Source organism: Phalacrocorax aristotelis, chromosome 2 (genome assembly GCF_949628215.1).
Source record: "Phalacrocorax aristotelis chromosome 2, bGulAri2.1, whole genome shotgun sequence".
Classification (NCBI taxonomy): Eukaryota; Metazoa; Chordata; class Aves; order Suliformes; family Phalacrocoracidae; genus Phalacrocorax; species Phalacrocorax aristotelis.
In genome coordinates, this window is record NC_134277.1 from 11,003,289 (window position 1) to 11,028,187 (window position 24,899).

The following is a 24,899-nucleotide window of genomic DNA, read 5'->3' on the forward strand; positions in this document are numbered from 1 at the left end:
TGAAAGATGAAGATAGACATAAATTAAGTATACTGCAGTTACCTGCAGATTTTCTCAGTTCATTTCCAGAATATTTTGGGTCTTGTACTCTATGGCTCTTTTGTATAAATGGTTTAGCACACCTGGCCAGCTCATCATGACAGTTCTTCTTCAGTATGATGCAGGAGAAATCATAAGAGGCTTTTAAAAAGGGGGAAAAAAAGAAAAGGTTTTCAAAAGCATTGTCAAAATGAGGGTCCAGAAATCAATTTGTAATTATCTGCCAACACAAATCTAAAGGCTTTTCTGTGATAAGGGTGGTAATACATAGGGCTGTAATGTGAATTATTTCAAAGAATAAAAGACTGATTGTCTTCATGACCTATATAGCTTTTAGTGAGCTTTAAAACAAAATTACATTTTATACTTCTCATGAATGGCTTTCTCCCCCCTCTTTCCCCCTTTAAAAATGCAGGGGTTTTGTTCCATCTAGTAGGCTTTCAGCTTTAAGTAGGACTCGGTTTCTTCCAATGTTGATATATTTCGTTCCACTGAAAGTGAAGGCTCTGGCTTTGCAAAAGAGCTGAAGCTTCCCCTGTACAAAGGCAACCCTTTCCAACATGTTTAAAAGTAAACCACAAACTGTATGATCGTGTTATTTTTACACAGAAGCTCATCACTAGAATTCTTTTTTTTTTCCCCGGAAAACCTTTAGCATGAAAATATGATACATAAATCTTTCACAAGTTACAAAAATATCAGGCAATAGCTTATCAGAGATTAAAATAAAGTCAGATGAATATGAGGGAAAAAATACAGGGTTTAGTATTTGCAACAAATGGAAGCAAAAGACAAAGTGCAATATTTTGTAAGATTATAAGTCCTATTCATATCACTGTACTTAATCACCTCAGCTCCCATGGCCTGATGCCAACAGAGTGAATCTGGATGTCCCATTAGGTGACCACAGACTTTTGATCATTCGGTGGTACTGAACATACACTGTAGCCTTGCACACCCAAACCCATGAAAGCTTCTGCATGGGGTATCAGCTGTGACTTCGTTATGCCATGTTGCCTCCGCATGCATTTACCTGCTCAAAAACTGCTTTCCAGGAAGATATGGAACTATTATGTTAAAAATATGAAACATTTTATAATGTTATATTGTAAAGAGTATATATGTACAGAATCATCTATTTTTTGGAAAGAATATTTGGTTTTGTTCTGTTGGCTTTATCCAGAGATTCAGGAGAATCAAGTGTTATTTAAGCGTATTAGTCTGAAAGCATTTTGGATCTTGGTAAGTAAGAGCTCCCTGGGATAAATACGTACATCCCACTTTTGTTAACAATAAGCCGGATTCCCAATTGAAATACCTGCTGTCATATATGTCAGGATTCCTTTGTACTAGCAGCTATTTCGTACTTTGGAAATGCGATGAATTTCTTTGCCAATCTAAGATTCATAAAACTTCCAAAATTAACTTAATTCTTCTAGATTTTTAGGACAACTGTTCCTAAGAAATGTCAGTTGTCTGTTTGGTTTTTTCCCCTGCTAATCAAACAACTTTATAAAATAACTAACATGAAAAATAAGGAACATTCTCTGCTTTGACTTCAGAAAGGGTTAGACAAGTAGTTCTTTCCTTGTACATAATTTTAATTTTTAAAAAATGGTTTTCTAATCTGTTAAGGTGAAATCTTTTCATTACTATATCTACCGATTTTTCTGAGGGTTTTTTGGTACTATCATATTCTTCCTGCTCATATCACAATACATAATTTGTGCATTGATCCTCTCTGTCTGTACACTGCCTAGCATTTTAAGGCCATATTCAGAAGTCCTGCATGAGGCCTTTTAAATAATAAATAAAAAAATACAGTGCCAACATATCCCTGCCAACTTTTCAGCAATTGGCAGGCACTGCTCATTTAATAACTTTACTTTTCACTAGAGAGTAAACCTGTCCCCATAAGCCATATGTCTTTTTCCAACATTTGTTTCACTTGAACTTAATTTCTAAAGGGACAGTAAAGTACATAATGTCACACCAACTTGCTGATATATTTGCTAATGCTGCAAGCAAGGTTATCCAGTCTGTTCTCAAACTCCAAATGGTTTCTATTGGGTCAAAAAGGTTGAAAGGAAGCAAGGTAGAGATCAAAACTGCTTGGTTCCTTCTTATTTTCCATCTTAGATAGTAAATTAATGGTGGGTTAACAAGATAATAAAAGCAAAGACTGGATGGTTCATCCAATCTGATGCAAAACTACCTAAGACTCTCTGACAAATCCTCTTCTGTGCTATGGCTCCTTTCAGTTGGCAGAAATTTCTTAGATAGCACACATTAAGGAAAAAAGATACAGAACCACTAGAGGGATTGCCCTGATAGCACCAAACTGACTCCCAGTCCCTTGGGGAATGTCATCTCCTGAACATAAGTAGGGGCAGCTCTGAGGCCTCTCTAAGCTGCACCACAGACAAAGCAAGATGTAAATACTCAGCCAGCGCAAACATAAAGACACAAAATTACCTACAGCACTTTATCCTTCTCCCTGTTGTTTAATCTGAACACAGCACCTGGCCTTTGAAGCAGCCAAGTGTGGCTGAAGAGGCAAGTCCATAAAACTTCCAGAACAAGCTTTGGTAAGAAGACAGAAGTAAAACTTATTGCACTGTTAATCAACTCTTATCTTTTAGGGGGAAAAAAATGCAAATGTAACATCATTAAAAAAATGAAAACTTTTAATGAAAACAGGAATTACTCGTACTGCTCCACAGAGGATATCTCTCTTGGGATTCTACTCTAATCTAGTTTCAGAGTAATTTTTAAAGTGCTTGAAATATCTTATCTCTCCCTCCCTCCTGTTTATATTCTTGACTTCTTTAACATACAGATTGCCTTTAATTTGGTTGGCTGGAATGTCGGTTCTGTATAAGGCTCTCATTTAACTCCCAACACCTTCAGCCCAAAATGCTCATCACAGTTCCCAAGTCAAAGGAAATTTTATTGTCTTCTCCTCACCCCATCTTGCAAGTTCCTTCCCATAGATATGCAAAAGAGTGCTGTTCTTGGACCCTGCTTTCTTCTCTGCTTGTGGTGTGACTTTGCTCAAAAGAGCCATTCTGCTCCAAATCACAGTGGTACAACCTTTAGACCTTGTTTTGTTTCTCCATTTCCCTCATGCTCAAAGACATTTCTGTTCTAGGTAGCTCAGATTTTTTCTTGATAAATACTCCTTACCTTGCAGAGTAAATCTTATGACCTTTATGTAACTGGCTAGTATGCACACACTAAACTCTGCATACGATAAGGACTTGTCACTATGAAATCTAGACTATAGTCTTGTTCACTTCAGTTACTTATCTGAAGTTGTCACCCCTCTGTGCCTTTGAATAGCCCTATATTTTTTACATTATTTTCCTGACTGCTTTGAACCAGAGAGATCAGGGGAACTGAACCTTATGTGTCCCAGCAAGAGACCAGTAAAATTTTCTCTAGTGATCAACAATTTCCTCCAGTCACCTCAATGCACAGAAGAAGCAATAAAGGCAGTGTAACATATTTGAAAACATTTGTTCTTTTCTCTGGCTGTATCTGCCTCGGTAGGAAATGATCCCAACAATTCAGAACAGAAAAGCCTGGTAGGTCTGAAAATGTATCTTACAGTTTGGGGTCAAAGACTTTTTGGCTTTCTTTTCCTTCACCGAGGTAATGGACAGCGTGTGGTAGCTCAGCATGGCTGTCACTAACTTCTCACCTCTAGCTCTCCAGTTCATAGTAAGATCAAAGCAGAGGAACACAAAGGAGGTTTCTATCATATGGAACATGGAGAAAGACCTGGCTTTCATCCCCTTTTGTATACAACCACCCTTCTGATTACTGGCATTATGTTCAGTTCCTCTCCCCCTTTTTTTAAGTCTCCACAGTATTGATTGGTACAATGGCTACAAAGAAGTTCATTCAGAAAGGAAACAGACAACAGAAGCAAGCTGCTGATAATCAGAAGAGGAGCTGTAATAATTACTGATGTTTTGACTGAAACTCAAGTATGTAGTGATACTTGAAGAGTCCATTGATTCCAGAGAGACTGCAAAGAAGTAAACTATTCAGCAACACCTAGCCAGTCTCAGGTTCAGCAGCATCTTCTGCACGTTGACAGTACAAAGCAATCCACCTTAGTCACATAAATGGTAAACTCACAGTGATTCAAACCACCATAATCCTAATTTTTTCCACTGAACAATTCAAAAGCAGTGTTTCTCTCCAAGTCCTATTTGCAGGTAAGAAGCTTTGTCTTCCTATGTTTTTATTATTCTTGACCCAAACCAAGTAGTTCCCTCTGTAACTCAGTCATTCACAGTAATCCAGCCCGGCTCTCCACTGCACTGAAGTCACCAACAGCACACATCAACAGCCAAGAGAAGTTACAAGACAGAGGTCATCACGTGCTAAGAGGATTCACAGCATCCTTAGAAAGGGGGATGGAGCAAACAGCCTTACTCATGTGTCTTGTCTTACTGTTCTCCATCATCTCTCACCTTCTGCATTAAACCAGGAGGCTCCGTGTATATATCTTTGCCAGCTTCACCTAATGGTTATTCAAAGCTTTATATTCTTCCTCCAACCATCCTAATAATATGTTTTGACAACTTGAACTCCATGGCAATTATCCTTTGGGGAATCAAAAGAACATCCTATTACTAGGTGGGAACATAACCTTGCAGAAAGTACAAAACCAGGATTGCCATCAGGCTGTTTTTTCATGAAATAACTGCTTGAGATTTCAAATAGGGACTAACAGGATGGGCACTGCTGTTCACTGAACAGGTATTAGTGACCTGGGTAGTGCGTCGGCTAGCACCACTGAGTATCTGGGGGCTTTTGGTACATCACTGTTATGACTTCTACCATTATTTGTTATATAGTTTTCTTAGATTCAGTCAATGAGGGAGGAACAATCTCTCGTTATGTGTTTGTACAATGTTTAACACAAGGGGGTCCCATCTTCATGTAGAAATTAACACTATTTAGAGTAGCAGCTAAACCACCAATGGAGAAAGAGCTACTGCTCCTTCATCATCTAGTAAGCTTATTTTATCTTATTCTTTGCAAAGTTATGAACTTTATTCTAACCATCTCAGTAGGAAAACAGGTAAGGTTAGTAAGAATCACTGTAAAATAATGGAGGATTTTGATCTTAGTTAGGCTTGTTGTTCTCTTGACTTTCAAAAAAAATTTCACAATCACATATTTTCCATTTATGTACCTGCACGACAATGTTACATAATGAATAATGACAGCTGATTTTTCATTTTTTCATTTTAAGTAGCTTAGATTCTGAAACAAAACTTTGGAATCAGTGTTGTTTCAATGGGGATTATGAAATCTTTTAACAGCTGAAAAATATCACAAGATGCTATATTTCAGGTAGCTACCTGAATAGTGTCACAGGAATACATTTCTCCTGCTAATCAAAGGCAGAGAGTAATCATAGTATTTCACAGCACTAGCTCAACTGTTGTCAAATACTGCCACGTAAAAATAGCTCTTACTATGCAAATAACTGCAAAGACATGACCCACAGCCAGGTCACTGAAAATCTAATTGCACTGCATCAAATTTACCAGAAAATCACAAGGGCAATCACCAGATGATGACTGGCCATACTAGATTGTGATCATTCTTTCTAATGACATCCCCAAGCCGTACAGGATGTTATCTGTTTTGCTCAATTTCTAGACAAAATAGTTTAACCAATATTAATGCAATTTAGAGTTTAATGCTGTCTCACACAAATGCTTTCTCTCCCCACTCCAACAACCAACAATCTCTTCTTTCCATCTCATTTGAAGCAGTGATTTTCTATCAGGGAGGTGTAACATACCTAGGGTAATTCCTCAGCACTATTGGAGAATATTTCAGCTTTAGGTCTGCAAGATGCCTAATGAGACAATTCCACACACTGAGAAAAAACAAAGTTGGAGAAGTGAAGCTTGTAGCTTTATTGTACTGCTGTTAGCTTTGAGCAGAAAACAGTGACTACTCAAAAGAAGGCATTATTTGAAGCTTGTATTAGCTTTTAACCTTTCAGAGACAGTGGGGCTGTTTAGAAAACATTCTGGAAAATATTTTACAGCAACGTGCTTTCCTACCCATTCACCTAGAACGAAAAGCTATATGAGAAACCCTGGAATCTCCAGCCTGCCAGCAGACAGTTAGGCAATCCTGGCAACTCATCAATCCATGGGAGGTGAAACTCTGAGGACTTCAAGTAGATGGTGCTTCTCAAGCCTCTGGGACTTCTAAAATAATGAGTTATATAAAATTTATTTAGGAACACTCAAAATTTCCCTCCATACATCAATCCATATCCACAAAACACCACCTGTCAAATGTTAGAATTTCTCACAGATGAAAATTTCTGATGCTTAGAATCATAGAATGGTTTGGGTTGGAAGGGACCTGAAAGATCATCTAGTTCCAACCCCCTGCCATGGGCAGGGACACCTTCCACTAGACCAGGTGACTCAAAGCCCCATCTAACCTGGCCTTGAACACTTCCAGGGATGGGGCATCCACAGCTTCCCTGGACAACAGGTTCCAGTGCCTCACTAACCTCATTGTAAAGAACTTCTTCCTTATATCTAATCTAAATCTACCCTCTTTCAGTTTAAAGCCATTACCCCTTGTCCTATTGCTACAGGCACTTGTAAAAAGTCCCTTTCCAGCTTTTCTGTAGGCCCCCTTCAGGTACTGGAAGGCTGCTATAAGTCTTCCCGAAGCCTTCTCTTCTCCAGGCTGGACAGCCCCAACTCTCTCAGCCTGTCTTCATAGCAGAGGTGCTCCACCCCTCCGATCATCTTCATGGCCCTCCTCTGGACTCGCTCCAACAGGTCCATGTCCTTCTTATGTTGGGGGCCCCAGAGCTGAACACAGTACTGCAGGTGGGGTCTCACCAGAATGGAGTAGAGGGGGAGCATCACCTCCCTCAACCTGCTGGTCACCCTCCTGATGCAGCCCAGGATACAGCTGGCTTTGTGGGCTGCAACTGCACATTGCTGGGTCACATTGAGTTCCTCATCAACCAACACCCCCAAGTCCTTCTCCTCAGGGCTCGTATCAATACATTCTCTGCCTAGCCTCCCTCTCTTTGCAGTTGAGATTGCACCAATCCATGCTCAGGACCTTGCACTTGGCCTTGTTGAACTTCATGAGGTTTGCATAGTGCCGTCTCACAGGCCTGTCAAGGTCCCATTGGATGGGATCCCTTCCCTCCAAGGTGCCAACTGCACCACACCACCGCACAACTTGGTGTCATTGGCAAACTCGCTGAGGGTGCACTCAGTCCTGCTGTCTGTGTCACTGACAAAGATGTTAAAGCAGTGCCATCCCAATACTGTTCCCTGAGAAACACCACTTGCCACTGGTCTCCACTTGGACATCAAGCCACTGACCACAACTGTTTGGGCACAAACATCCAGCCACTTCCTTATCCAATGAGTGGTCTATCCATCAAATCAATGTCTCAGATTTAGAGACAAGGACGTCATGTGGGACAGTGTCAAACGCTTTGCCCAAGTCCAGGTAGATGACATCATTTGCTCTTCCCGTATCCACCAACACTGTAACCCTGTCGTAGAAGGCCACCAAATTTGTCAGGCATGATTTGCCCTTAGTGAAGCCATGCTGGCTGTCACCAATGACCTCCTCATTCTCCATGTGCCTTAGCATAGTTTCCAGGAGGATCTGCTCCATTATCTTGCCGGGCACAGAGGTAAAACTGACTGGCCTGTAGTTCCCTTGGTCTTCCTTTTTTCCCTTTTTAAAAATGGGGGTTATATTTCCCCTTTTCCAGTCAGTGGGAACTTCACTGGACTGCCACAACTTCTCAAACATGATGGATAGTGGCTTAGCAACTTCATCTGCCAGTTTCCATCATAACCCACATCTCATCAGATCCCATGGACTTGTTCCCCTCCGGGTTCTACTCTAAATCTGTCGTCCTGCAATTTGCTCTGGCTCAATACTGTTATTATGACAGTCCTTAATTCATTTATTCCAAGGTTAAGGTAAAAATTTGGCACATTTTGCCACATTACTCAAAATTTAAGAAAATAGCCAGACATATTAATGGAATCGTAACTGCCTTTCCAGAGAATTACAATGTAAATACACAGGTTACTCAAATACAAGTCACACAATTCATTTCAGAGAAAATATTTTCAAAGACAATTTTAAACAATGACCAATGTGACACTTAAATCCATATCAGACTCCTACATTTCTCTGGATTTGTTCCCTTCCTTCCTATGTGCTTAGCCCTCAAAAATTTGCTTCAGTTTAAAAAAAAGTCAGTATGAAAAAACCCATACACAGTCATTTGTTTTACATAATAATTTCTATTCTGTGCTTTTACTCCATCCCCGTTTCACAGGATAGCATTTCCTTTTGGAATGTTTTCTAGGTTTGGGGTTCTAAGATTATTATCTTTTTCTTTCTTAAAAAGAATTACAATACCCTAATTGGCATTTCAAGAGAAAGTCAAAATCCCCCCTTTCCTTTTATATGTATGCTTCGCTTTTTGGAACAGTACCAAAGCTGAAAAATTGAGGCCTGAAAATAAGCCAGAAAATTATCTATCACACTATCTCGTACTGAAAGCAATTTGGTTTTGGATTTGATCTTACTAGTAAATCTTTGAAAAAAAAAAAACCTGGCATTGAGCAGTTCTTTCATCTAACAACGTATGATCTTGCAGAAAAGTCTGTGGAATGTTTCAAAGAACTTGTTTAGCTATATTTACTTTATTGCCATGCCCATGAGAGAAGAGAGCCTTTTTCCTGACACAGATTTATATAATTCAGTGTAAGGCATTGAGGCTCCCTTCTGTAAAATGACAAGCTGCTTCTGAAGGGAGCTGGCCTTCTTCACTCAGACTGGAGTTACCTCATGTCTTGCCTTTCAGAAACAAGGTCTTGCTCAGTCCCAGTCAACTGAATCAGCCATAACTTCTCAGCTGAGGAAATAAATGTCTAGTTATGAATTAAGACTGTAAAATAGTAAAATTTTATACATGTTCATGCAGTTAGAGACATTACAGTGCATGCATTTAGGCATACATGGGTGTAGAAGTAATATTTGAACGTGACGTCCATCTTGGCAGTGCCTGACTGCTTCCATAGCTGTTGAATTAATGTGATGTTTTGCAGCTAATATGATGTCCATTTGTTACTTCTTGTGAAGCCAATCAGTTTTCCCATAGTACATTTTTTTCCCTTAAAATGTATTTATAAATAGCTGTGGAGAAATAACGTATATTGTACAATCATTTGTCTGAGAGTACCTCGACAAAATTCACTTGTATCCCTTAAGGCAGATTAGATGAACTACCATTTAATGGTATTGATGATGGATGCAGTAAACAGCTTTAGGCCTGGGAATATAATCTATGACTCCTAGAAACTGTTAGTGTAGCAAGAAGCTCATTTGCAGCATTTAGACAGCACTAACTATCAGTCTATGCCATGTAAATGGGAGGAAAGAGGTTGTGTTTTGGGATGCAGAATGTTCTGTGAAAAGTAAAAGGGCTATGCCTCTAATCAGAGCATCTCCCTGGTGAGCACTTCAGATCCACCATGGGCAGTGCAAAGGCTTGGATCAATTATCTAGTAATAACATTATAATCCTTGGAGATATGGACAGAAGAACACTTATCAGTGGCAAAACTTCTTTTTTATCGCTCTTCTAAAAAACAAAAAAAACCCACCAAACTTTATCTTTTCTTTTCAGTTTAATTCCTCCCAAATCCACTAGGTAAAATTCCTCCTTGTGCAAAGGGTGATATAAGGCTAATTTAGCCCTCATTTCCCATTTAAAGGGCATTCATGGGGAAGTACCCAATGCTAGTCCATTCATTTATAGCTGGGAGTGGCAAAAAGAGGTGTTTAAAAGGCCATCTAAACCTTGAATTATCTACTCACCAGAGATGAAGGAGGAGGATTATGTACTTTATCCAAAATACAAAAGCACTGATTCACTAATTTGGATAACATTGAATTCAGCTGTTCACCATTCAGTCTTGGGACTGTTCAGGCACTGGCTTCTCTAGTGAGAGCAGCTGCAAAGCCTGAGATTGTGGTAGGCAGGTTTTTGTAAACTGGACAATCCATATGGAACTGGATCACAAAACTTAAAGACTACAAAACTTCTAGTAAATAAAAAGTTTTAAAATAAAGCTCTTGCATGTAAATTCACTACCACACCAAACAAAAAGGATCCTCGGGTAGGAGTACTGGACAACAGATGCATATAGTGAATTTGAAAATACTGACCTTGTAAGGGTTCCTTGTTCCTTGAATAAACTTACCATAAGTGGTTGGATTCCCATGGTAAATTATCAATAAACTCAAAATATTTCCTTTGTGAGAAAAGAAAAACTGCAATCTTGATAAGTCTTTCACGTCGTAAGCTAGTTTATAGTAGGAAGTCCATACACGCAGCACTTGTTCAGAAATCTATTTAAGCAATAATACACAACCCACTCTACTTCTAACGATGAATACAATGAAATCACTAAAGTTAAGAAAAACTTAAGTAAATATAATAAACAGGGTAAACACAAGGCTGATACCTGAAAAATCTGATAGAAGTTTAAGGTAACGGTTTAGCATTTTTAATGAAAAAAAAAAGGATATTCTAAAATTGATGATAAATAGTATATCTACACAGCAAATGGACTACCATGAAGAGATACTTAAGCTGGCACTGGCAAAGCTATAATGTGTACAAAACAAAGCACTGTAGAGCTTAGTAGGGCTAATTAACCCAGGAAGAGCACTATGCTGTCAGTTATATTGAATCCTACCCAAGCTATCTTGTTCAGTGCTAACCAGGATGCAAAGACATAAAAGCATACTCTACTCCTCTAACAAAGACAAATAGATCTTAGAAATTTTAACTAATTATTTTAACATTACAATTTCCACCTGGATTCACTCATTTGAAGAGGCTGAGCATGCTGAAAGCTGAACCTCATGACCTGTTAATAAAAATATTAGTGTATTCATCTCTGTGGCAGTAAGGGGAATGAAAATCAGAGATGAGATGTAGGAGGAGAATAGGGACTTGATTTAGAGTGTTCTGAGCACTGTTTTATCTTAAATAGTATTTTCAGTTTATAGCAAGCACAGACAGGTACTGGATTTTCTCTTTCCTGCACTAATCTTGCCTTTTCCAGACCCAGTTAAAGAGCAGAAGGGAAAAAGAAATAGATTAAAACTCTGAACTGGGTCTTTCTTCAGTAGGAACAATGAAAAAGAGCAGCTCAACAGAGCCGCTTTCCAGTAGTTCAACCCCCAGCCTGTGCTGGTGCATGGGGTTGTTCTTCCCCAGGGGCAGGACCTTATGCTTGCTCTTGCTGAATGTCATGAGGTTCCCATCGGCCCAGCTCTCCAGCCTGTCCAGGTCTCGTTGGGTGGCAGCACAGCCTTGTGGTGTATCAGCCACTCCTCCCAGCTTGGTGTCATCAGCGAACTTGCTGAGGGCACACTCTGTCCCTTCGTCCAGGTCATTGATAAATATGTTGAACAGGACTGGACCCAGCACAGACCCTGGGAGAACACCACCAGTGACAGGCTTCCATCCAGACTCTGCTCCATTGACCATGACCCTCTGAGTTCTGTTGTTGAGCCAGTTCTCTGTCCACTTCGCAGTCCTCTCATCCGACCCACACTTCCTTAGCTTGTCTATGAGGATGCTATGGGAGACAGTGTCAGATGCCTCACTGAAGTCAAGATAGACAACATCCACTGCTCATCCCTTTATCGACCCAGCCAGTCACACCATCACAGAAGGCTATCAGGATTGGTCAAGCATGATTTTGCCTTAGTGAATCTGTGTTGACTGCTTCTGATAACCTTTTTATCCTCTACACGCCCGGAGATGACCTCCAGGACGAACTGATCCATCACCTTTCCAGGGATGGAGGTGAGGCTGACTGGCCTATAGTTTCCCAGGTCCTCCTTCTTGCCCTTTTTGAAGACTGGAGTGACATTGGCTACCCTCCAGCCCTCGGGCACCTCTCCTGTCCTCCACGACCTTTCAAAGATGATGGAGAGTGGCTCAGCAAGAACATCCACCAGATCCCTCAGCACTCGCAGGTGCATCCCATCGGGGCCTGTGGGTTTGCAAGGGTCCAGTTTGCCTGGGTGATCTCTGACCCAATCCTTCTCAACCAATGTTAAGTTTTCCATTCTCCACATTTTTTCTCTTTCTTCTGGGGGCTGAGTTTCCTGAGGGCCAGCATTACCAGTAAAGACCAAGGCAAAGAAAGCATTCAGTAACTCCACTCAGAAGCTTTCCAGCTCTCATTTTCAGTTTATCATATTTCCCTTTCCTTGTTCAAAGCAGAATATTCTCCCCTTCATGAACCTCTGTCTCCTTTCAGCCAGTACCAGTCTTGGCTCTCAAAGAACACATGCAATTTTGTTGTAAAAGCAACCAGGATGCCAAAGAGGCCTTGGGAAGAAGCTTTGTTCATTAACTCCGTTAACAATTATAACTCCTTTGTAGAGCTACATGATTACCTCTTTGCCTGCAATAACGAGGTTAGTGCCCTTGGTGCCGAACCCCTGGGCTCCATCTCAACCGACCGCTGATGTGCCTGTATAATGCAGGCATCTTTCCTTACACAAGACAGGTTTTGTTCTCCGTTTAATATCTGATTTCTGTAACACAGTGTGGTAGGACTTTTAAAAGCAAAATCCGGGTTGGGAGTTTTCTGTAACAACCATTGCCATAGTTTTAATTTTGTTTCTAAAAATTATCCTATATTCAAAATAAAACTCATAATTGCATTTAAAAATTGTGTAGATGTGCATTTTTTCCCCCCATTTTTCCATACAGGAGCTCTTATAGTCTTTAGCACAGATAGGTTTCTTTCAAAGCAGCATAATGTTCTTTACCACTTCCCTCTCGCAATGACAGGTCATTTGAACGCTTGCCCACCCCTGCCTGTATCTGATGCTCTTGACACACATTTTAACAGAATTTCTAAAAAGTCCATTTGAAAGAAAGGGTAACCTGACATAAAGAAAACGTTACTAAAAATCTTTCAGACTACTTTTCATGTGAAAATCTGTTGTGTAGCACACCGAATCTATGCATACTCTTACAGCTCCCAGTAAAAATGACAAACAGAAGAGGAAAAAAAAAGAGAAATCACTGGGGGGGGGGGGAAGTTTACAGGAGCCTGGAAGATAATATAACATTTATCTAAGAAAGTAATCACATTCTCTGTTATTAAATATGTTATTGCACATCATGGAAAATAGTTTACAGTGAAAATATTTTGAAATAACAAATATACTATTTGGTTTCACTTCATATATATTTTAGCGTTCAGAAAATGAGAGGAATAAAGCAATTTCTATGGATAATGTGGGAATGAAAAATAAGCTGTTAGCTGGACTTTCAAAATATTACTAAATCAAAAAGTATTAAGCATAAAATAATTTTTATTACCGTTACCAACAACTTTTAGTACGAAAGCAGTGGAAAATTATATCTTTTTTAGCTGAGATTAATACGTTGCCCTATGTGGGCTGGAATACAGTGCCTGTCTGATAGCATAAAGCAAAACTGAACAGCTGATAAGGACAACTATTAAATAAGTATAATGGATTTTATATGGGTGTGGGAGGAATTTAGGAAAGAAAATTGTCCAAATTAAGTTTGTGTCAGTCACTGAAATTTATATTCTTCTTCTTGCAAAAGGTGTCTATCATCTTTAAAATCCAGAGGGGATCAAAGCATTATACTCGACAGTGGCATCTGTGTCTGAAACAGCACACTCCTCTTTAGAGCCATGGTGGATTATTGGTTTAAAGTTAAATAGACTCTGAAAGAAGAAAAAAAGATAAAAAGGAACAGCAACAAAACAACTGCTTTGTATAGCATCTTAGTTTATCACTGGTGGTCTCCCATTCAAGAATTGACTGAACTCAGCTTCAATAATTAACAGTTACATTTTTATTGGTCTGACCTATTCAGGATTAGATCAAAACTCCAACCCCCAGAACAATAATATTGCCTCTTCCATATTGGGGGGGGGGAAAAAAACCCAAAACAACCCAATGCTGTTAAATCTTTTCCTATCGGTGCAGGCAATTTTTAATATTCCATACCATTTAGGGATTTCTTCTTTTCCCCCCTTTAAGAAATCACGACACTTTTTGGTTTTGACATATTGCTCAATACTTAACAAGAATCTCACCAGAAAATAAATCCATAGTTGTTTTCATGACAGCAAATTACATGCCAAAGTGTGACATTTAAATGTTGAATTTTAATGGCTTGTCAGCAGAAATGAAATGCATTAAAAAAAATTAATACGTGAGAGAACAATGTGTCTGTCTATAAAATAATTCTGTTCACAGTAGACATGAACGGTAAATACAGTGTCAAAGGTATTCTATTTCTCAAAGCACGTCTTCATTATAGTGAGAAAGAAGCTATACGAATAGGGTTAAATTCTCCTCTCCCACTGGCACAGTGGATCTCTGCTGCAGGTGTACTGGTTGGGAAACTCCTACCAATATCCATTTCCAGGAGGTTTTCATGTGCAGGACAATATTAGCAAAGACATTAAAAGGTGAACTGGGCAGCCTGGGGAGAGGGAGGAGTGTCCAGCACCTCTTACAAGCACTCAGTTATGACTGCCACACGCCTGATACCTATCTTTTCCCTTGGGCTGTAGATAGTGACAACACTGAGTTTCAGAGAGTAAATTCAAGAAATGATGAACAAATATATTCTGATCACATTTAGTCACATGCAAGCATTTCCTCCCTGCTATTTATCTTAAACTTTTCCATCAATAAATATTTCACTTGCTACCAATAAACACTTATGTTATTAAAATGTTGATATTTAACTTAAAAATAACAGTAAGGAGAATTCCCTTTTCCTCCTGCAATTATAATGATATAAATAATGGTTCTATTTCAGTGCTTTTGCTTACCTACAGGGTCCATTAAGATCTTTGGATTATTTAATAATGTCTATAAAGGAGGTGTGACAGGTGGTATGGACATAGTCACAAGCTAAAATATATCCTCAGACTAAGGAAAATCTGAGAACACTGTGAAGAATCAGGTTCCTGATGACATGTGGGAATCAGAAAAAGAAAGTTAACTGCTGAGAAATGCAGACTTGTATACATTGGACAAAATAATCTATGCCTGTACTTTGCTCGGAAACAATTTAATTCTCTTCATTTAGGGGGGGAAATAAATGGAAAGCTTTTCTATGCGCAACTACAGACAATTAAAAAATGCTGAGGAGCACAGGAAGGCTGGTACTAGTCCTAAAACATTAAAATGTCTGAATGCCCTCACTAAAATACTCTGAGCAGTTTTGCCCTGCTTATCTAAAAACAAAGGAAGAACAGGCTCAACACCCGAATACGTTGGGTTTGGCTATGGTAGAGTCAATTTTCTTCACAGTAGCTCATACGGGGCTATGGTTTGGATTTGTTCTGGAAACAGTGTTGATAACACAGGGGTGTTTTTGTTCCTGCTGAGCAGGGCTTACACAGAGTCAAGACCTTTCCTGCCCTTCACCCCACCCTCGAGGATGCTGGGGGTGCACAAGGAGTTGGGAGGGGACACAGCCAGGACCATGACCCCAACTGACCAAAGGGATATTCCACACCATATGATGTCATTCTCAGCATATAAAGCTGGAGGAAGAAGAAAGAGGTGCGGGAGACGTTTACAAGCGATGGCATTTTGTCTTCCCAAGTAACATTACATGTGATGGAGCCCTGCTTTCCTGGAGATGGCTGAACACCTGCCTGCCCATGGGCAGCAGTGAATGAATTCCTTGTTTTGCTTTGTTTGCACGCATGGCTTTTGCTTTACCTATCAAACTGTCTTTATCTCAACCCAAGAGTTTTCTCACTTTTACTCTTCTGATTCTGTCCCCCATCCCACCTGGGGGGGAGTGAGCGAGCAGCTGTTTGGTGCTTAGTTGCTGGCTGGGGTTAAACCACAACACTGAGAATGATTAAAGGAATACAGAGCATGTTTATGAAGCAAGATTGGAATACCTCTTCCTAGCTGTTTATTCCTTTATACTTGAAGCATTTATTCCTTTATACCTGAAGCCTTTATTTCTTCAGGTACATGTCCCACCTCCACAGAAATACCAACTCCATTCAAGTATTCTCTGTTGTTTTCTCCTGCAATTCTGTCCCATTCTTCTTATAGAATCACAGAATAGAATAATAGAATCACTAAGGTTGGAAAAGACCTCTAGGATCATCAAGTCCCACAGTCAACCCAACACTACCATGTCTCCTAAACCATGCCCTGAAGCGCCACATCTACACGTCTTTTAAATACCTCCAGGGATAGTGACACTACCACCTCTCTGGGCAGCCTGTTCCAATGCCTGACCACTTCTTCAGTAAAGAAATTTTTCCTAATATCCAATCTAAACCTCCCCTGAAGCAACTTGAAGTAATTTCCTCTTGTTCTATTGCTAGTGACCTGGGAGAAGAGACCAACCCCCACCTCACTACAACCTCCTTTCAGGTAGTTGTAGAGAGCAATAAGGTCTCCCCTCAGCCTCCTCTCTTCCAGACTAAACAACCCCAGTTCCCTCAACCTCTCCTCATATGACTTGCTCTCTAGACCCTTCACCAGACTTGTTGCCCAGCACCTCAATGCCCTTCTTGTACTGAGGGGCCCAAAACTGAACACAGTACTCAAGGTGTGGCCTCACCAGGGCCAAGTATAGGGGCACGATCACCCCCCTGCTCCTGCTGGCCACGCTATTCCTGATACAAGCCAGGATGCTGTTGACCTTCTTGGCCGCCTGAGCACACTGCTGGCTCATGTTCAGCCGGCTGTCACCCAACAGCCCCAGGTCCTTGTCCACTGGGCAGCTTTCCAGCCACTCCTCCCCAAGCCTGTAGTGTTGCATGGGGTTATTGTGACCCAAGTGCAGGACCTGGCACTTGGCCTTGTTAAACCTCATGCAGTTGGCCTTGGTTCATCGATCCAGCCTGTACAGATCCCTCTGCGGAGCCTTCCTACCCTCGAGCAGATCAACGCTCCCTCCCAACTTGGTGTCATCTGCAAACTTACTGAGGGTGCACTCAATTCCCTCATCCAGTTCATTGATAAAGATATTAAACAAGACTGGCCCCAAATATGAGCCCTGGGGAACCCTGCTCGTGACCAGCCGCCAACTGGATTTAGCTCCATTCACCACAACTCTTTGGGCTTGGCCATCCAGCCAGTTTTTTACCCAATGAAGAGTACACTCGTCTAAGCCATAAGCCGCCAGCTTCTCTAGGAGGATACTGTGAGAGACAGTATCAAGGGCTTTACTAAAGTCCAAGTAGACAACATCCACAGCCTTTCCCTCATCCACTAGGCAGGTCACCCTCTCATGGAAGGAGACCAGGTTGGTCAGGCAGGACCTGCCTTTCATGAAGCCATGCTGACTGGGCCTGATCCCCTGGTTGTCTTGCACATGCTTATGTCACCACAGGTCCTACCCTGTATCTATATTTGTCACTTTTATTTACTCTTCTCATTCTTCTAAAATGTTCATTCTCTTTCAGATGCCTCCCTGCTTCTTGTGGCTGGTTTCCAAATATCTGCATATTGCCCAGCCAAACACAACACCCAAACCATTGAGTGGTCTCTCCCTCTGTAGGAGTATCACCTGTGAGTCTCTCCTTGACCCAGCCACCAATTTCCACAAAGTTCATAGGTACTGAACATATTTGAGACCTTGATTTTCTGTCAAACTGGCTAATAAATAAAAAAATTATTGAAGGACTGAGCTGAACTAATGCAATGGGCAGGCAGTGCCCATCCTTACAATGCTGTGTTAAAGAAACCAACAAAATCACATCAGGTAAATAAGAAATTGAGAGGGATTCACTGAAACCTGACTTCACAGAGATCCCTGTGGAGACTAACATTAGGTATTTTTTTTACTATATCCAAAGTTCCATCAGACAGGAGCAACAGACTTTTTTATTTATTATTACGAGGGCGCTACCCTGCAGCACAGTTACACTGCTAGTTAACACAGGAGAGGGAAAATGTCCAAATTATAGAATCTACAGAACATCTAACATCTCCTTCACATATCTTGCCCTGGCACTGCCAGAAAGAAGATAGAGACTTGGAGGAACCAATAAGGAATAGGAATTTTCCCACCTTCCTGGGCAATCAAAGCACACAGATATACACGCACCAGTACATTTCTCTGATCTGTTTGTAATTTGTGTTATTATTCCATTTACAGAAACTTTTTTTCCTAACACTTACATAGAGCCATTCCTTCTCTCCAAGAAAGACTTGTGTGACTTCTACCAGACTGTCAACATTAGAGGCTAAAACCTCACCCACAAAACAATCAGTGCATGGGAAATAGCAAAACATAATTCCTTAAATGCCTTGACAATATGCCTCCACCTAGGGACACATCAGTTCATCTCCTATGCCTGTTCAACCCCTGCCCTTTATACTTTAGAAGAAAGGCTGACTTGTCAAAAACTTGTCCATTTTTTCCAAGTATACCAGTTACTACAAAAATCATATTACCTCTTGCTCCAAAGCATACATCACTCAAACTGATATTAACTTAACACCTTTCATCCTGCACAAATCGTATGACAACAAGTAACTTCAGATCACTGGCATAAATCTAAGCTGGTTAGTCCAGAGATGAAAGACTTGCATTCTTACCATCATGGCTCTAAAACATTTGTTCTTCTGATAGATTTTATCTTGACACTCACCCTTATGACGATGATAACTTTTATTTAGTTAGTTTCAAGGTGCATTTTTAAAGGACACCAGCACTAAGATGTCTTATTCTTCAACTTCTGGCATTGTTATTTGCGGGTGAGACACTCAAGTTTTGTACTTAGAAAACTATATAACTCTGTCTCCCTTCAGGACTATAGGCTTCACTTTCACAGCTGCCCTTGAAAAACCTTCTGAAAAAAGGTGGCATTAAGATCATATCCATTGTGTGGCAATGAAATTAAATGCTTTTAACAGTCAAGCTTCTTTAGAACAGATGAAATGAGATTTAAATTAGGTTTTGGATTTGCAGGGAAAAATATTTTGGTCTGTCAATCAAGCCTCAGCCTATTAGTTAGCAACATATAAATTTTATTTCTAAAAAATACATGCAAACATGGCACAAAATTAGGCATGCCCAAACTCTTTATACTGCCAGTTTTCTAACTGAAGAGGAGACTTTTAAAATCATCCTGAATATCTATAAACTGAAATTTTAGAAATATTTAGAAAGGAGACCATGTTCCACAAGTCATAATGTACACAAGTCACTGGTAAAGCCTGTTATTTAAAGAATAGAACTACTGGGGAGAATTGCTGAAAGCAACATTGTCTAATTAAGCAGCAGCGACTTGCCAGAAATGTCTTCACTACCACTTCAGCCTCAAACATTTAGAGAACCTCCCATTGAATGGTAACAAATACAGGCAGTTCAGCAGCAAGGATGAAGCGTTGTCAATTCAGTGACATTAGCATGCACTTTTGATTTTCCCCAACTAAACATTATTAAACACTTAGTTTAATAAACTGAAACAATTCTACTGCTATAAGTGGTAATATCAAGATATCAGATGAAGGGAATCCATAACAGAACAGTAATGAGTCTGCAGTATTGAATATTCACCATTAAAATCCCCTGATAAGTTCTCAGTTTTCTCCTGTACTTTCAATAGCACGAAAAATCAGCCAGAAACCCCAGGTATAACCTACTGATTTCCTTTCACCAATCATTTGGAATGTACAGAGGCGACTGAACTGGGAGAAATGCCTTTGTATCTATCAGACTTGAGGTATCCAATATTCTTGCCTAAAGCTGTACGTTCAAGTCTTGACAGAGTGAATTGTTCTTGCAAAGACATATCACCCTTTCCTCATCTCCGTAGGGCTTCTGCAAAGACGTATCACCCTTTCCTCATCTCCGTAGGGCTCCTGCCATAGGAAAATTACTGTCTACATACTAACCTGTATTGGTTCATAGTTTCCCTATGCTGCGCTGGTGGTCTTTAAGGGTCCATATGTTGTCTTCTAACAAGTTCTAACTTGTAGGTTGTTAGAAGCTGCCTGTACTGATCCTATACTGTAGTAACCAAAACAAAGCCCATAAACAGAGCTTCTAAGCACTCTGATAATACTGTAGAGTTTAGTTGAAAGAATCACAATTCTATGTTTTGGAATGTATTTATTTAATTTTGCACTTAAAAAAAAAAAAAGCCTAATCTGCAAGTACACAAGAAAAGCCTGCTTCACTCTTCACAATTGTGTTGACCACAGAAACAGAAGGACTACGAAGATACAGATACTGAATAAGTAATTGCCTTTAACTTTATGCTTCAAGATAAAAAGGACTAAAAAAAAAAAAGCTGTTCTGAGGAGCAAGTCAACCTCAATCTAAATCAGGAGCCCTGTATTGTCTTACTGAACTCAGAGACCATATATTTGATGGCAGGCAGCTTTTTATATTTTTTTTTCCACTGTTTTTTCTATATTGTTTTTTAAACAGCCATTCCTTTACTCTTTCTTTTTATATTTAGTGCAGAAAAGAATATTTTGTTTCATGCAGGAGAGGAAAATACCCTTACTGTAACAATCAATATAATTATTCTGTTATCCTGCTTTTTTGTATTTACATTCCTCTTCAGAATTAAATTCGAGTAACCTTCGTTATTGTATCAACAGCTCTTACTTCAAAGTGGAAGCAAGAGACCTTATTTATTTATTTTAAAATCAGATCTGTGTTCCCAGTTGGTGAAACTGAAGAACAGAATAACAGTTCTTCATCACATTTTGGAAGGTGTTTTGACCTGCATGTTATTGCCAATACTGTGAGTGTCAGCACACAAGTGACAAAAATAGCAGCAATATCTTTTTATTGATACTGTATTCACTCTATTCCCCAATGTTGAATTTATAGTTTTCCCTAGAGAACTGATATCATAGTCACACCCCATCATTACAGCTGCATGAAGACCGCTCCTTAGAGCTAATATCAATCACACCATATGTTGTCCTGAAAAGCAGATAGCACAAACAGGTCACCTTACCCTCTGACCTGGAGAATTAGAGTTTAATTATGAACACAGGCTCCACCTCCTTTGTTTTCAATTGTGCAATAGCACAAAAGAGATTATAAATATTCAGAAATTATCACTTTTACTTACTCTGTGCTTTCCCCTCACCCCGCCCCCCCCCAATTCTTCTGATAATGATTCTTTTAACAGTACAGAGAGATTTTACTTCTGTCCTGAAGCTGTAGCTCCTCTAGCTTTTGATCCAACAGCAGTGGCCATCTCCCAGCAAGCACTAGGTCAGTTGTAAATGCCTTTTTAAAGTCAATTCTGTTTTATAATGCCCAAGGCAAACAGCTATCAAAGCAGCTTTCACCAACTCTGCCTCATTATGCTAAAACCAGCTTGGTGAGAATGGAAGGTTTAGACTTCACATAATCCCAGCAAGTACACAACAAAAAAGATGAACTCAAAGAACACTAAAGGGTTCAGATCCCTGTGCCACTACTGATTTCCTGTAAAATCTCACTTAATCACTAAGGTCCATGACCAAAAACATGTTTAAGCATCTTATATAGGTAGGAGCCTTGCCACTGAAATCAATAGAAATACAAACATTTACATATCTCTGTGAACCTGACCCTTTAGTCCTTCTATGTCCCATCTGTAAAATGAGGATAACATTAATTCTTTATCTATCAGAGATAGAGAACACAAATACTGAAAATTAAAAGGTGTTCAGATCTCACTGTAATAGAAGAAAAAAAACCCAACATGTTAAATGGGAGAAAGCCCTAAGAAGGGCGGGGGACACACACACACACACACACACACGACACACCTGAGGGGAGGGAAACATAGATGGACCCAGCGATGTGTTAGTTAGTCCTAAGTGTAAACCTTCTCAGATACAAAGGAAGGATTCTAACTTCAGTAGTGCCTTTATCTTATTGCTGCTTTTCTGGAATATGAATTCTGGAATTCTGGAATATGAATTCTGGAATCCTGAATCCCCCCACAGAGGCAGGCAGTATATGATACAGCAGATGCTGAACCTTTTAAGTCTTTGACAGTTATGATCTTTTACATAAATTGTAACATTAAGCCCAACGATTCTGTTTCATGTTTATGCTGCATCATTTAGATGAACCTGCTTCTTCAACAGGAACACAGAAGCAAAATAGTCAAACTAATTCAGTTTCCCATTTTTTTGCCTGCCAACATGTTTTTAGGGAGTCCTGAAACATTTTTGAGGTCTCTGGGAATAATAGAGACAGACCCTTAACACTCCTCCTCAGCCCAAAGAGATACCCAGGCGTCTTCCATCAAGATGTGCATGATCTGCTACAGACAGCATCCAGTGAATTGATGCCACCTTCTCTATCACCTCTCTTAGCAGACCTGAGGCAGAGTATGACAGCAATGAGTCCTGTTCTTCAGTGAGCTCAGCATCTTCAAAAATTCATAAGGCAAAAATCTGATTAAAATACTTTTAGAAGAGCACCTGTTACAGTTTATGCTCCCTACAGGTAGCCAGCTTTCTAGAGAATTAGTGGATAACCCAAAAGTGTCTTAAAAAGGAATCTTATCCAGAATAACACCCCATAGCAATGACTGCCAGTGGAATACAGGTGAGGAAGATATAGCAAGCCCAGATCCTGCTAAACTGTTTTGGGGCAGTATCTAGAGTACACTGGCATGCTTTTTCTCGCAGGATCATGACACCACTTTTCTGCTAATATTGGACTTCTGACAAAATTCTCCCTAAGCACCAGCCTTGACACTGCCTCTATACAGAAAGAAAAAATAAAACATATAAAAAAAGAAATGAGATTTTTTTTTTGGTCTAGTAAAAAATCCTTTAGTTTTTTTTTTCTATAGCAATGAAAATTCACTATAGAGCATTAGAAACAAAACTTGATCCCAGAGATAGCAATGGAATATGGGACCAACAGCAGTGAATCAATGCAGCCAGAATTTGATACTAATTAACAGCAATGTAAGAAATTAAAGGGTAAATGGACCTATTAGATTATCTACTTAGTATACTGTCCGTAAAGAAACAGCTTGTCTAACAGTCAAATGATGTATCATATGGCATAGTCACTCTGAATCCCAAAGCTGTCCGTCTTCAGAGGCTGTAGCATTTCTTACTGAAAAATAAGCCAAGACACAGATTTCAAGGCAGATGGAACGCAGCTTCCAGGAACTCAGTTTGCAAAAGATTAAGGGGCAAATAATTGGGTCCCTTCCACAGCTGGATCACAGTTAATCTTGGGGTGCCAAACAGGATTTGAAATAGATCCATGGCAGATTCATTTTTGCTCTTAAACTTTCCTGTACTTTTCCACATCATCATCATTTCAGTGAAATCAGTCCATCTGTTTCACTACCCAGACCAGAAGGTGCTGATGTTTTCCTTTTCCATTAAAAGCACAAACACATGATGTATGAAAAATTCATAACGAGAATCAGTGGTGATACAGCCAAATTCAGAAAACAGAAGATACAGTGGAAATGTCTATGTGATATCCCAAAAAGTGAGGATGGGACAGTGGCCCAATGGCCTGTTATTGCAAAAACCTAACGCTAGCCTCCCATGAAACGTATCACTGGCCCACATGTCACCACTCACAAACCTGACTTCAAGAACCAGTTAGCTTCATTTATTAAGAAAACCAACCTCTTCTCCTCATAGGCCAAAAAACATTAGGATAAAAATACTAGATCCTTTCATTTATGCCATACTGCAGGAATTAGAATCAAGGAGAAAGTGTCCTCTGGTGGAGCAGGCAGGGGAGCAGCGTGCTCTCCCTGGGCTCTGGCAATGTTTGTCCTTGAAATGAAGAGCTTTTTCCAACTGTGGCTCTACTTCAGAACAACTCAGGCTCCTTTGAGGGATGCCAAGGGATGTTCACAAAGAGCTTTGGAAGACCTGGTCGAAAGAAGCAGCTATTAACTACTGTAAAAGAAATTTTAATGAAAAAAAAGGACAGGAATAGCAGGACAGCTATCCCAGAAATGTGCTATATCATTTTTTTGAGAGAACTCAAGAATCATTATGAATAATAAGAATTTTTTGCTTAAGGAAAGGCAATATTAAAAAAAAAATGTTTCTAATATTCATAGACTAAATTTGAGAGAGAGACTGAATCTCACTGATCTACAAAGGACTTCTAGCTGCAATTATTGCTTATATTTCCTCCTATTTCATCATAGGTCATGGCTTCTTTGCTGTAACATTAGTATTTTAGTTGCTTCTACGTATTACAAATACTTTTTCCTTAGTGACATACAAGAATTGTGAAGTCCCTAAACCACTGTCAGAAGTCATACAAGGGAAAAGCTTGTTCTATACTTGCTCTGTATCTTGCACTCTTTCCCTAAATATCTGCTACCGATCACTGTCAGAGGAGGATGTTCAGCTAGATGAATCATCTGAGTGAGCTAATACTGCACTTCATCATTTACTAGCCCAGAGCTATGGGATTTTGTGCCTATCCAGATTTGCTAGGTGGTTAAAACAAAAAATCACTTCTGGATTTGTTCTTTCAGTCTGCAGAAATATGTTAGCAGACCTAAATGAGTAAAGGGGAGCACAGGAGTAAACATAAAAAATCAAAAGAGTATTTTGCTGCCAGAGTAATAAAAATAAGAGCTTATTTCAGACAAAGTTCATCTGCAACTAAAAGTGCCAGCTACATGATGGGACTGTGCTTTTTCCAGGTATCTTCTGATGAAGTTTTCACCCTACTTTGCCAATACATGAAAACAAGGTGGATTCTATTCCACACCCCAT

The 24,899-nt window shown here is 39.8% G+C and overlaps 1 protein-coding gene across 3 annotated transcripts in view; it reads right to left on the minus strand.

Annotated features, from left to right (window-relative positions):
* The window catches only part of PTPRN2 (protein tyrosine phosphatase receptor type N2), a 670,936-nt gene that overhangs the window by 460,930 nt on the left and 185,107 nt on the right, over positions 1-24,899 (minus strand). The window contains exon 4 of one of the 3 annotated variants that reach the window (XM_075082379.1): positions 43-180. The exons of the other annotated variants lie outside the window; for them this stretch is intronic. Within the exon in view, the coding sequence (XP_074938480.1) occupies positions 43-180 (138 nt within the window). The remainder of the gene's footprint in view (positions 1-42; positions 181-24,899) is intronic. 3 annotated transcript variants of the gene reach the window in all.